This window comes from Passer montanus, unplaced genomic scaffold (assembly GCF_014805655.1).
Source record: "Passer montanus isolate IOZ18808 unplaced genomic scaffold, ASM1480565v1 scaffold8, whole genome shotgun sequence".
NCBI classification, from domain to species: domain Eukaryota; kingdom Metazoa; phylum Chordata; class Aves; order Passeriformes; family Passeridae; genus Passer; species Passer montanus.
The window spans coordinates 2,503,948-2,516,923 of NW_024373256.1; the positions used below are offsets into that span (position 1 = coordinate 2,503,948).

General features: G+C 53.8%; 1 protein-coding gene across 2 annotated transcripts in view; it reads left to right on the forward strand.

The window, feature by feature from the left end:
- The first annotated feature begins 1,806 nt into the window (after positions 1 to 1,806).
- The window catches only part of PEMT (phosphatidylethanolamine N-methyltransferase), a 42,849-nt gene continuing 31,679 nt past the window's right edge, over positions 1,807 to 12,976 (forward strand). The window contains exons 1-2 of one of the 2 annotated variants that reach the window (XM_039732335.1): positions 1,807 to 2,059; positions 4,666 to 4,773. In XM_039732335.1, the coding sequence (XP_039588269.1) occupies positions 4,681 to 4,773 (93 nt within the window). In that variant the 5' untranslated portion in view covers positions 1,807 to 2,059; positions 4,666 to 4,680. Of the gene's footprint in view, positions 2,060 to 2,999; positions 3,156 to 4,665; positions 4,774 to 12,976 lie in introns of those variants that run through there. The other variant, XM_039732334.1, reaches the window with a different exon arrangement.

A 12,976-nucleotide genomic window follows, 5' to 3' on the forward strand; every position in this document is an offset into this window, starting at 1 on the left:
TCGGGGTCTCTTGGGACCGTGGTGGGATTTCAAGGGGCACTGAGGGAGTTCATGCTGATAAAAGACTTGGGAAAGCTGAGGGCAATGTCCTCTTCCTGAGCTCAGTGCTCAGAAAGGGAGAGCTGGATTAAAGGCATGCCATGGGGAGAAGGGGAGGGATGGGCACATAAAGTCCAGCCTTTGCAGAAAGCCCTCTTTGTCTCCTTCACAGCTGCAGGGATGTGTCCAAGGTGGGACGAAGGCCAGCACAGAGGGGCCCCACTGCCACAAACATCTTCTTTCCTTCTTACATGGAAAAACTTCCACGGACAGGGAATTTGGCAGTGGAAACAGCAAGGAGGCTCAAGTGTGATTTGCTGCCCCAAACACAACTGAGCTGGTGGCAGGACACTGTGTTCTGCAGCACGTGCCTTCACTGGGGTGACAGGAGAGACATTTCCATGACAGCCCAGCTCTGCCGACCCTAAATGAGTAGCCAGTGAGACACTTCATCCCTCTGCACCTCCTCACCATCCATCCCTCAGCCAGACCCATTCCTCCTCCCGCTGTGCCACAACACCCTTGTCCTTTCCTGGCACCGCTGCCATCACCAGGACACCTTCCCTTTGCAGCCAGGACACTTTGGAGATTTCACCCTGCTGATTCCTCCTGGAGAGGGGCATTACCATCTCACACACCCCAGCCACCATCGCTGCCCTCACCGCATCCACACCGCCCTTCCTGCTGCTCCCAGCACCCAGCTGGTGGGACTGAGAGCAAACATCCTCCCACCTGCTCCCGCGGCCCAGCCCGGGAGATGGCACAGGCGATAATTACACACTCGGCACAGCAAAATTATCCAGCGCGGGGGAGAAGAGGCTGGAAGCAGCTGGGGATCATCCATGGGGAACGCCGCTCCCACCCACAGCGCCTCGGCGTGTGCCTCACCCCAAGCAGCCCAGCTCATGCCGTGAATGTGCTCCTTGGGGGCTGTGTGAGCACCCCGAGTGCCGGGGCTGGCGGTGGGATGTGCTGGTGCTCCAAGGGGTTTGGAGCAGCAGAACTAAGGAAGGCTGGCTTCCCGTGGAGCCAAACTGGGATCCCTGGGGTCTGCTGAAGTGTATCCTCCAGAGATGCCATTCTCCCAGGGAAGGATTCAAGTGAGCCATCACTCATGCACACTTTCGGTGCCTGCCAGGACATGAGTACTTGGATATCCTGTGCCTTTCCTGCTCCCATGAGACCTCTGGGAGGGACACTTGCAGCTCGTTACACCAAATTCCTTTTTGAAGAAAATTCATTTCCTTGCAAAGCAGGATCTGCAAAAGCACAGACCCCCAGGGGTCTGCAGGGATGATAGCAACCTATTTTCCAGACAGGTCCAGGACTGCAGCCCATGAAGTGCACCAACCTGAAACATCCTAGAGGGGACTGAAGTAAAAAAAATAACATGAGTAGTAATAATAACAACAGTAAAAAAAAATATACTGCATAGGCTGAAGGGAGAAGGCTGCAATGAATTGTCCTTAAAATACATTTAGACTTGGTGGCTTTAGATTTTGCCCTTGAATGAGTAACATTGGTCAAGCGGCGTTTAATTTCCTGTGCCAGGGAGCCACTGCAATTATTTCCCAGCTCTTGGCGCTGCTGTGAGCACTGAACCGGGACAGGGCAGGGGATGGGCAGGGATCACAGAATCATGGAGTTGGAAGGGACCTTAAAGATCATCTCGGGCTGGGAAACCTTGCACTAGGCCAGGTTGCTCCAAGCCCAGTCCAGCCTGGCCTGGAACACTTCCAGGCAAGGGGCAGTCACAGCTCCTCCGGGCAAAAGGGAACGGGGAGGGATCAGGCACGGGAGCTGGCCGGGGCTGGCAGGGGAGAGATGGGGGCAGGCAGTGCCAGCTCTGCCCCCGCAGCAGCGGTGCCCCCTCGGTTCTCGCTCCCTCTCCCACCAGGGCCGTCCCACTCCCAGCCGCTCCCCAGCTCCCGGGGGGTCCGTCCCGCCCGCTCCCGCTGCTCCCGCGGGCACGGTCCGACTCCGGCCGCGGCCCGACACCATCACGCACCCGCGGCGTGAGGTCAGTGCTGCCCCGGCCCGCAGGCCCCGGGCCCGCCGCGGCTCCAGGCCCGGCTCCTCCCGGCGGGGCGGGCGGGCCGGGCGCGGGCGGGAGGGCCCCGGGGAGGGCCCGGCCCGGGGCAGCGCGGGGAGCCCGGGCATGGATCCCCCGCCGGTGCTGCCGCGGGGCTCGGCAGATCCGCTGGGAATCGGCCCCGGGTTGTGCCCGCAGGTGCAGCAGGCCTCGGGGTGCTCGGTCCCCCGTTCCCCAGGTGCTCCCACCGCCCTCCCCAGCCCGGTGTGAGCTGGAAGCAGGGGCTGCGCTGGCACGGCGCGGAATGCCCGCGGGTGCTGCCACCGGCTCACCCGGCTGCCCCCGCAGCTCTTGTTGAAGTGCCCATGCAGCTCTCATGCAGGTGTCCATGTAACTCTTACTCAGGTGCCGATACAGCTCTCACCCAAGTGCCCATGCAGCCCTCATCTCGGTGCCTGTATTGCTGTCCCCAGGTGCCTGCACGACTATCCCCCGTGTGCCCGTCCAGGTCTCACCAGGTGCCCGTGCAGGTGTCACCTGGGTGCCCGCACAGCTCTTCCCCGTGTGCCCGTCCGGGTCTCAGCTGTCACCTGGGTGCCCGCACAGCTCTCCCCCTGTGCCCGTCCAGGTCTCAGCTGTCACCTGGGTGCCCGCACAGCTCTCCCCCTGTGCCCGTTCCTGTCTCAGCTGTCACCTGGGTGCCCGCACAGCTCTCCCCGTGCGCCCGTCCAGGTCTCAGCTGTCACCTGGGTGCCCGCACAGCTCTCCCCGTGTGCCCGTCCGGGTCTCAGCTGTCACCAAGTGCCCGCACAGCTCTCCCCCGTGTGCCCGTGCTGTTCCCACCGTCCCTGACTTCGGGGCTTTGATCAAGCGGGCACCGCTCGCCACGGTCATTGATCCCCCAGCGTGGAGGAGGGGGCAAAGTTGAATGTTCTGTGCCTGTTACGTGGCTGTCCCAGCGGCTCGCAGAGACAGCTCATCCCATTAGGGCTCCCCTTTTATCCCGAAAAGCACACGCCAGGCACAGGCCAATCTGCCTCCCGCTGGCAGCCGCGAATTTGGTTGTTGAGCAGGAGAAAAGAAGGTGAGTGCGATGTTAACGATGGTGCCTGCCAGGAGTTAGTAGGTCAAGAAGCTTTTGTTCAGCCCGTGCTAGCACTGTGCTCAGCACCGTACAAAACGAGAGGAAAGAAGCTGTCCTGGTCCCACGGGATTGCAATTGAAGCGGGATTAGACAGTTCGGCCCCGGTGCCAGCAGCTGCTTGGGTTGTGGCTTGGAGGGATGAATCTGGTGGGGAAGGGCTGCTAGGGGTGAGGGGAGGGGAGGAGAGGCTGTGCAGGGTGGGAATAGGGGGAGATGGGTCTGGATCAGGCCATGGGGGCTGTTCCCATTCTCTGCCAGCAGCTGTGTCCCCAGGGATGAAGGAGCTGGAGGGCCTGGGGCAGTGCTGGTTTGAGGGCAGCTGTGGACCCCAGTGAGGTTCCATCCCCCCTTTCCCCAGGGCTGTGTGATCTTTGCTCCTGCACTTTGCACCTTGGGCAGTCATGGCTGGGCAGGAGAGGCTGGATGTGCCCTGGGCCAGCACAGGAGCTGTTCCACAGCCTTTTGTCTGGGCTAGGAGGGGTGCTGGGCTTACCAGCCCCTTTCCACGGATGACACTGTGGCTCTGGTTCGTCCCAAGAGCCTGTGAGGAGCCAGTGGGAATTTCCCTCCCTCCCTAAGGGGCAGGTGGAGCCAGTCCCTTTTCGAGCTGTGCCTGTCCCCTGGCATCCAAAGGTTTTGAAAACACAGCTGTGTTGGGGAAGCAAAAACCTTCCACATCTCAATGTTGTCGTGTTGGTTTTGTTTCAAGTGAGGGCTGGGCTTGGGATGGGCTGTTTTGTTTTTTGTTTTCAAAGGTTTTGACCAAAAAAAAAAAGAAAAGACACTGGCTGTTTTTCATCCAAATACCAGCACAGGGAGAGGGAGTGTGGAGGGAGAAGCAGCATGGCTTACTGCACGTAAAAACTCTGACAATGTCAGGGAACTGTCTTGAGAAAAATCTCGTTTTAAAAAGGAGAGCAGTGAGTTTTAAGGGGTTTTTGTTGTTGTCATTAAGACAGCTCCTTACAGTGCAAATGCATTCCCCCTGGCTGTGGAGGGGGTTTGCATCACTCTGACTTTATGAGAGATGAGTTTGAAGCTGCCACAGTTCATTGCTGGGGGATTCCATGCAGAGCAGCATCCCTGGGACAGTCCTGTGTCCCCAGGCATGCTGAGGTGCTGTGGAATGGTGCTCCCTCTCCTAAAACACTGATGAGCTGGCAGCTGAGGACTGGTGCTCATCCTCAGGGCAGCAGTGTCACCTCTGATCCTGCATCCTTTTGGGCACGCTGTGAGTGTGGGGCTCCCAGAGGACCCAGTGCCCCTGAGGTTTGGGGGGACAGCTTGGAGAATCCCCCCTCCTCCTCCTGGGCTTTGCACCTTGACACAGCACTTTGCAAGCTGTAACAACACGTTGCTTAGGGCTAGTAAAAGGTTCATCCACCCTTGGCAGATGGGTTTGGTGGGTTTGGTTTGAGGTGAGGTGCAGTAACCATCCCTTCTTCCACAGGTGGATGTGGCAGCCATGGTGCAGCTCTTTGGCTACGTGGATGTCACCGACACTGGCTTCATTGTGGCTGTCCTCTCAATAGCCTTCAACCCTTTCTTCTGGAATGTGGTAAGAGCTGCCTTTGTGCCAGCTGCTCCTTTACTCCCAGCCTTCCTTTCCCAGCTTCCTTTGGGAGGAAAAACCTCTTTTGAGAAGTCTGCTGGGCTGGGTGGGGGGAACTGTGCTCAATTAAACCTTAGGAGTGGGTGAGCTGGGAGCTGTGCTGCAACTCCTGGGGCTGGGGGTGACTCTGAGGGCTGTCACAGAGGAGGTGAAGGTGGGAGCCAGCTCAGGATACAGAAGGAATTTGGAGCTGAGCTTGGGAGAGGGAGCAGAGCAATCAAGCCCATCCTTCAGCCACATGTCCCACCCAGCAGCCAGGCCCTGTTCACTGCTGGGACTGAGAATGAATGGCATTAATCCCCATCAGGGTGGCTGCACTGGATATGTTGCCTGCTGCTTCCCCTTGAAATATGTTGGCAGCTGTTCTTGTGGATGGCAGGAAGCAAAAACACTCAGCCAAAAGTTGGCCTGAAAAAATCCCTCCTCCATCATGCTGCAAAGCCTGGCAGAGAGCTGCAGGGTTGGCAAGAAGCCAGCCCTAGGAGGAGCAGGATACCTGTGCAGGGGTGATGTTTGCTGTGGCTCTGGGTGCCACAGAGAAACCTCCAGTGCCTGTTACTGCTGTGGTTTGCTGCCTCCTTGCAAAACCTGCAGGAGCCATTGCTGGCCCCGTTCTGGAGCATTCCAGAGCCAATATGCCAAGCAGGATAGGTTGGCATATTGGCTGCAGGGTGAAGTGACTCCCACCCTGCAGCACAGCTGAGGTGTGGGGTGAGACATCCCCGCGAGCACTCCTGGGAGTGGGATGTCATCTCAGCCACAATTCCCAGATCCGCCCGCCAAACCTCCCTGCAGGGATTCTCTCCCTGGAGAATTCTCCTTAAAAACGCCTTATTTTTCCAGAGGGGAAGAACTCCTCTCTCTCTGAGTGCGGGGGCTCTTGAGATTGTCTCACACTGGGCTTTGGAAAAGGGAGGCTCTGCTTGCTGTGAGTCACTTTGGAAACCTCTGTCGGAGCTCTTTGTTGCAGCCTCTCTAATTTTTCATGCAACTCGTTATTAAAAAGTCTCACGGTGTCTGAAATGCGAGCTGGAATATGCCACATTATTTCGACTGCAGAGTCATCATTTAGCATAAAGAACCAATGAACAAGAAGATTCAGGATGTGGTCTCTGGGGGGAGAGGCTGGCTCCAGCGAGAGACTGCATGAAAGGCAAAGAAAAAAAGTACTTTATTAACATCTGCTGCTGTGCCTGCAACTCGTGGGACGCCTGCAGCTTGGGAAATAGCGTTGCTTTTTGGATCAGGAGTTTGGCTGCTGTTAAAGGACAGGGAAAGCCGGTGTAAGAGCAGGAAGTTTGTTGCTCTGTGCTGCTGTTGTCCCCTCGCAGGGACTGGAGAGCGGCACCGTTGGCAGCAGGTGGCACTCCAAGCCAGACGAGCAGGGGGTTTGAGTGAGCAACCCGAGCTGGGTGTTGGGGAAAGCTCTGAGCGTGGCATTCCGTGTTTCTCCATCTGGAATGGGCCGGGTGGGTCCTGCAGTCCATGTGCCTCTATCCTTGCTCTGCCCAAGCCCCCCAGCATCTCCCTGATGTTTGCAGTCCCCGTGTGTGGCTCACACCAGGCAGTGCTGGAAAGCTCTTGCAGGAAATCTGTGGGTCCTGCAGCCCTAAACAAGCCCTCACTGTTGGGTACATTTCAGCAAGAGTGGTCCTGGCTATCCGTGGATTTTCCCTGCCCTCCTTCCTTCACCTCCTCCCCATCCTTTTGTCCATGTGGTCATTGTCCCCTCCCTGCACCCAGCCAGCAGCTCTTCTTTCTTCCCCTACATCCCTGCACAGACTCTCTCTCTCCTTGGCTGTTTGAGTTCCTTCCCAGCAGCTAAGATTGCTTCTGCATCTGAATTACTCTGGGTTTCCAAGAGCTTCAGTGCAAAGACTGGAATTCTGCACAGTGCCAAGCACTCTTTGCTCTCTCTGCTCAATAACTAACCTGGGACACTGGTCAAAATCTCTCCTGTGCATGAAATTCCTGATTTGGATAGAAATTGGGTGGGTATGCATTGATTTAGTTCAGTGTCTTAATTCCCTGTTTCTGCTGAACTCCAGCCAGCTCTGCCTCTTCCAAAGTTTGGCGCCGGGTTGTCCTTGCTGTGCAGTGCCTCTGAATAAATATGTGGTGGGGAAACCCGGGCTCCATGCAGTGCTTGGATCATGGAGAGGCACTTCCCAAGGCCTTGAGCACAGCAAGGTGTCCTGGGGAGCACCAGGCGTGTTTCTCTGGGACAAAACCTGTAGAGTTTGGGGATGAAACACGAACTCTGGAGGCTGTGGAGGAGTGTGGCCTCTGGAGAAAAATGTGATGCTTGTCAGGTCAGTGGATGTACTTTGGGTAAGAGCAGTTCTGATGACCAGAGCCTAAATGGGGCAATTTGCAGACTCCAGCTGTGCTGGTGCTCCCTCCTGTTCTCTACATCGGAGAAAAGCTCTTCCAGAAGGCCTCAGGACTTGTAATTCCCACCTTCCTCCCTGCAGGCATGTGCAGGAGGGTACCAGCAATGTCTCTCCAGGACCACCTGCTGCATTTCCTCACCAAACCCTGGGCTTGCACTCCCTCTTCTGCTTCCCTCTTTGTGCCAGTTAAAATCCTGTCTGTCTCTGGACAGGGTATATTGTCCACGGCACAGCCTGAATGTGTTCCTGCACTATTCTCTAGTTTTTCTCATATTTTTTTTCCTCTCTCCTGCTCTGCTGTCTCTGCTTTCCCACCCACTGTGTCTGTTATGAGAGGAGCTGCTGGGAGCTGTGGTCCCACAGGAGGCAGGGTGCAGGTGAGGTCTCAAAAGGAAGCAGCAGAACTGTTTTGGGAATGAAATCACTTAAAACTCCCCAAGGATGTTCAGTGCAGCCAGGAGACCTGAGCCACCGTGGGGGTGTAGAGGGGCACCCAGCAAGGAGCAGGCACATCTCTGGAGCTGTGCCATAAAACATTAATGAGGCCAGAGCAGCAGGAACTTCAATAAATCCCATCTGTGTTTGGAAAGCCGCAGAACGATGGGAGAAACTTCTCATCCCTTGGTAACTAAGGAAGGCATTAAATAAAAACTCCTCGGGGACAAACATTTTCAAGCCAAGAGAGGCAGATAACCTGCGTGCAGGAGGCTCTAAGGAGCTGGCTGAGCCTTGGCAGGCGAGGACTTTCTAGAAAGCTGGAAGGTTTCTGTCACTCCCAGTAGCAGCCAGGCATAGCCATGAGGCCGGCAGTCTGACGTCCATCACCACGCAAGTGAGTTTTAAGTGGGGAGTGCATCCATCAGCAATCTTTTCTTGATTTGAGCCTCTTAAAAATTTAGGTCTGGCGTCATGGACCGATTTAGAAATGGCTCATCTTCAGCTGGCGCCCTCACTCCTCCCATCACCTCTGGTCACCCCCGAGAGACACCCGTGTGTCTCACAGGAATCTGCAGGGTGAAACCTCAAATGTCACAGCTAGGAACGGGCTTGGCGTAATTCAGCGTGATTTTAAAGAAAATAGACCCCATCAGAGAGTGGTTTTATTCTTCAAGGTTGCAGCTTCTCCTGTTCAGGGTAACACGATCTCTGTTCTAGACTTCTGTCAAGCGTTTAAGCTGCGTGAGGTTTTGATTAAAGAAGTAGTTGCACAGGGACCTGGGCTGACAACGCCTGGCTCCTGATGGATGTGTATCTCTTGGTTCATTTATTTTTAATTTCCCATGCTTTTCTCCTTCTTTGGAGATTGGAGGAATCTGCCTAGTGGGTAAGAAGTGTTTGCACTGGAAGGGAGGGGGAGATTTCAGGCACTGGCAGTCTGATTTCACCTACCTCTGACCACTTCTTGCTAAACTTGGAGGAAGGTGCCTGGCCCAAAACATCCCCACACTGCTGGGAAGTAGATAGAAGCTCAGGAGTTGCCAGGATTCAAACCTCAGTGAGCCAGAGCCTGAGAAACCTTTTGGGGACAGGAGAAAAAAGCCTGATGCTGGGAGATTTCAGCAGCTCTCACTGCCTGTCTTAGAGAAGGAAAGGATTGAGCTGTGGCTTGATGGTGGTGTGTCAGCACCTCGCTGGGGAAAGGAAATTGCAGGGTATAAAATAACTGTGTGAGGGCTGGGATGGCAGCAGAGCCTTGCAGGGAGTGCACCTCAGTCACCTGAAGTTTACAGGATTGGGAGTTGAATGAATTGGGGTGATTCAATATTTCTTTTTCTGGCCTTCAAATTCTGTCAACCTGCGAGACTTTTGTGGGCTCCCCCACAAACCTTTGCCTTCCTGCAGCTGCAGGGGAGGGCAGAAAACAGCCCTCAACCAGCTTCTGGAAAGTGCTTTTAGACCCCATCATAGCAGCCATGGCACAGCGGCGATGATTATCTGCTTATAACAGATGCTAGATCAATAGCAGGGCTTCAAGCTACGCTGCAAGGCAATTGACTACAGAAAGTGTTTCTTTATTGGGGTAAAGCTGGGCTTGCAACGAGGCTCAGATCCGCTCTTACATCTCCGGTCTTAAAATGTCACCACCAGCTCTGATGCCTTTCATCCTTTGTGCAGGGAGAGAACGCACATTATTCATAATTGGACTCTCTACCAGGCAGCAATAGCCATTTTCATTTCCTACAATAGCTGAGAAAGAGTGAGGATTTGCCTTTTTTTTCTTCCTTTTTTTTTTTCCCCATCTCCCAAATAGCATTTAGTGGCAATTTTATTCCAAGTGACTTGGTAACGCTTTCACTCCGGCAGCGAGGGCTTCGCAGCGCCGCCGTAACGCTTCCAGCTCTCGTAACAGAGCCAGTCCTGCCTGGGTGTGTAACACCAGGCCTGTTTGTCTCCTAAATTTAGCTTTTCCAGCGTGTCAGCACCGCTGTGAGCCTCATAACAAGCACCAGAACTGGGTCGCACCCTCCGGCGTGCCGGCTGGACTGGCACAATTAGGAGCGCTCTCACCTTGAGGGAGAGCCACATCCTTCGTCCCAGCACTGCTCCTCACAGCTGGAGGTGGTGGTGTTTTCATCTAAATCCTCTTGAAGAAGCTGTGCAATGTATTTTTATGGTGTCCCTGCAGGCTGAGCTGCCTGTGGTGGGGGTATGGTGGAGCCCAGCCTGGGCAGGCAGCTGTGAGCTGAGGTGCTTTGTCTGTGTGTCGAGCTGGGCACGGTCTCAGGGCTCTGGTGAGGTGGTGACAGTCATTCCAGCAGCTGCCCACCCACTGTGCACGGGTACCTGCCAAGGCAGGCTGTGCTTGGGAAGCTGAGCCATTTCTGTGCCTGTTCCTAGAGTGAATTTGGGATCCAGCTGGTGTGTGACGTGCCAGCTCAGCATTTCTCCAAGCCAAGGTCAGAATCTGCCTCTCACCTCACAGCTGACCTGATAAGCAACCTCCTTTTTTTAGAATCTGCAGAGTGCTTCTCTGAAAACTTAGGGTCTTTGTTGTATATACTGGACTTCTCTTGTTTAGTATTTTAAAAATAAACTGCAGGCTTCTGGCAGCCCTGCTGGAGTAAGTCAGCACACACACAAAAGATGAAAAAAAAATATTTAAGCCAAGAGTCTTGTTTCCATATGGGATCAGAGGATTATCTTTAGACCCTGGAAGCTGGAAGAGGCCCTTTCTTCTCCATCCCACTCCATCCCTCTCCTGCCATCCTGCTGCTAAGCCTTCTCACGTGCAGGTCTGTGGCCACCTGTGTCTCACGGGACAAGGGAAAAGGTGCAGCTGGAAGCAAAAAAAAAAGTGCTTTTATCTACCCAGATGGGGAGGTGGGGAAGAGGCAGCTCCTCCTGCATGGCCCTGGGCTGTGGCAGTGTTTGTGACTGGGAGCTGCTGGAGCCCCGAGGGGAGAAACTCACTTCCACTGAATGTCAGTGATGCAGGGGCTGGGCAGGGGCCTGCCACAATCACAGACATGAGCTGGGTCAGTTCCAGCTGTGCTGTGTCACAGGTTGCTTAGCAGAAGCCTGCCCAGTTCCCAGAAGGATGTGATCTCCCAAAATAGGCTGTTTTGGCGGAGAAATGCAGACATGCAGTGTGCTGGGTGCTCTTGGGAGGTTATTTCTGCTGCTGTGCTTCCATCAGGATGCAGTTGCATCTTCTGCATGCCTGGGGGCTCATGGTGGGGAGGGATTCCTTGGGGTTTCATGGTGGGGGTGCTGACTCTGGCTTGTGGCAGGCTGGTGGCACCCCAAGGAAAATGCCACCTCATTTTCCCTATTTTTTCCCTCCTGCATGAACTCTGAGGGGACACATCTCCAGTTACTCACATGGCAGCAGCAAATGGGTGGGAAATAGATTAGTAAATCACTAGAGCAAAACCCTCCATGTGTTTTCCACCTCTATAATGACCTCAGTGATATGTGCAGCTGGAAATGGTTCTTGGCAGGAGCGTCCCACATCCCTGCTCTCCTGAGTGTGGCACCAGATACTTCAGCAGCCTGCTCACAGCAGTGCTTGTTGGACATTGGTTCCTTGTAGATATTAAGAACCTCATCTCAATTAAAGTAAACAAGTGTGTGAGCCTCTCAGGCTGCCTGCCTGCATCAGTCCCCTACCATTCCACTTCCTCAGGGATCCTGACGAAACTTTAAAATCCCTGTACCCAAACCCAGGGAAAAAAGTTGATTTTTGGAAGTTAGTGCTGATGTATTTCGTTGATGGAGGACATGAGCTGTGGACACAAGAGTGTGCCTGGCTTGGTTGGTATGTGGCAGAGGGATGGGAGCAGCAGTGCACTGACTGTACAGAGCAAGGAGTTTTGATTTTAGAGGGTGACCCCAATCCAGGGGAAGTTGCTGCCTGAATTTACCTGAATTTTCCTATTCCCTACCAAACCATCTGAACTTCTGTGCTTGCTCCCATGCAGGAATGAGGTGCAACTTTCTTAGGAAGTTAAAAACTTGGTTTCCAGAAAACTCCTGCACATGCACATGGCTTCATCAAACTGCCCTGCTCACCCAGTGGCTATTGAGGTCAAGGAGAGGAAGACTGGTGGGAACTCTTGATTTTCCCATGTGTCATTGAAATCATGAACCTCTGTGGTGAAGTACAAGCTCACCTGGATTGGACAATATCTTACTTGTTTCTTTCTTTGTGAAATCTTTTTTTGTTCCCTCTTGTTACTCCCCCAGACCAGGATGATGCAGCCGTGGGCTCATTCTGCCGGTCCGCATCTGCAAGCTCTGCTTTGTCTGGCTGAAGGGTTTTCACTTGCTATCCGTGTAGGCATATTTTTGGTATGATCCTTTTTGTACTTTGGGGAAGAAAAAGGCTATGAACAGCTCACAGCCCTGAAGAGGGTGAAATGGAGATGGGTTTTAGCAATTTTCTGTGCTTTTGGCTGTTGCGGGGAAGCCTGACCGTCAGGGCTCCCAGAGCGCCTTCGTCACCTCCTTTGTACTGTGGGAGGTTTGCTCATTATCTGGTTTCTGCTTCGCTTATAAAAGAAGCTGTAATTGTAGCAGCTCCTTGCCATAAAAGCAGAAAGACATTTTCTGTGAAGGAAAGTGTACATGCAGCTTTTATGATCCTTTACAGTACTTCTTCTGCGCGCTTTTCTTGCCTCCTGCCCTTTGTCCAGCACCGTCTCTGTGCCTGCCTGCTGCTCAGCGTGACCACCTCTGGCTCAAACCTCTTCTTTGCACCTTTCAGATAGAAAAAGTTGGGCGTCCTCCTTGTCAGTCTTGTTGAGTGAATGGAAGACAGACCCCAAATCCCCCCATGTAGTCAGGTGTTCCAATTCCTGCCTCTTCCCTGAGAGCTGCCAGCCCAGTAGCAGATGCTCAATCTGCATCATCTCAGGTGAGGTTTTGGACTGGGAAAGAGATCCTTGTCCATCTGTCCGTGGCTGAGGTGTCCTTCTGTAACAGGAAGTAATACCAAGTCTGATCACTTTGAGGAACACATGCCTGTTCCTATAAAAAGCCAGAATGACCTCAGACGAGATACTGTATTTTTAACTATGAAGCATTCCTACTAAGTGCCCTTTCCTGTTTATTTTTACCAGGACATTGTTGTAATGACTGCAGACTTACTCATTTCATTCCCAAGGCTGGAGAGCAGCATTGAATTAGTTTCATTCCGAGATTTTGTTGTACAATCATTTTCCAGAGACTGATGTACTCAGAAGCCAAAGCGGGTGCATTGCCCAATGGAGAAACATTACTTTTCTTCCTGTATCCATTAAGCTTTGGCCACTGGT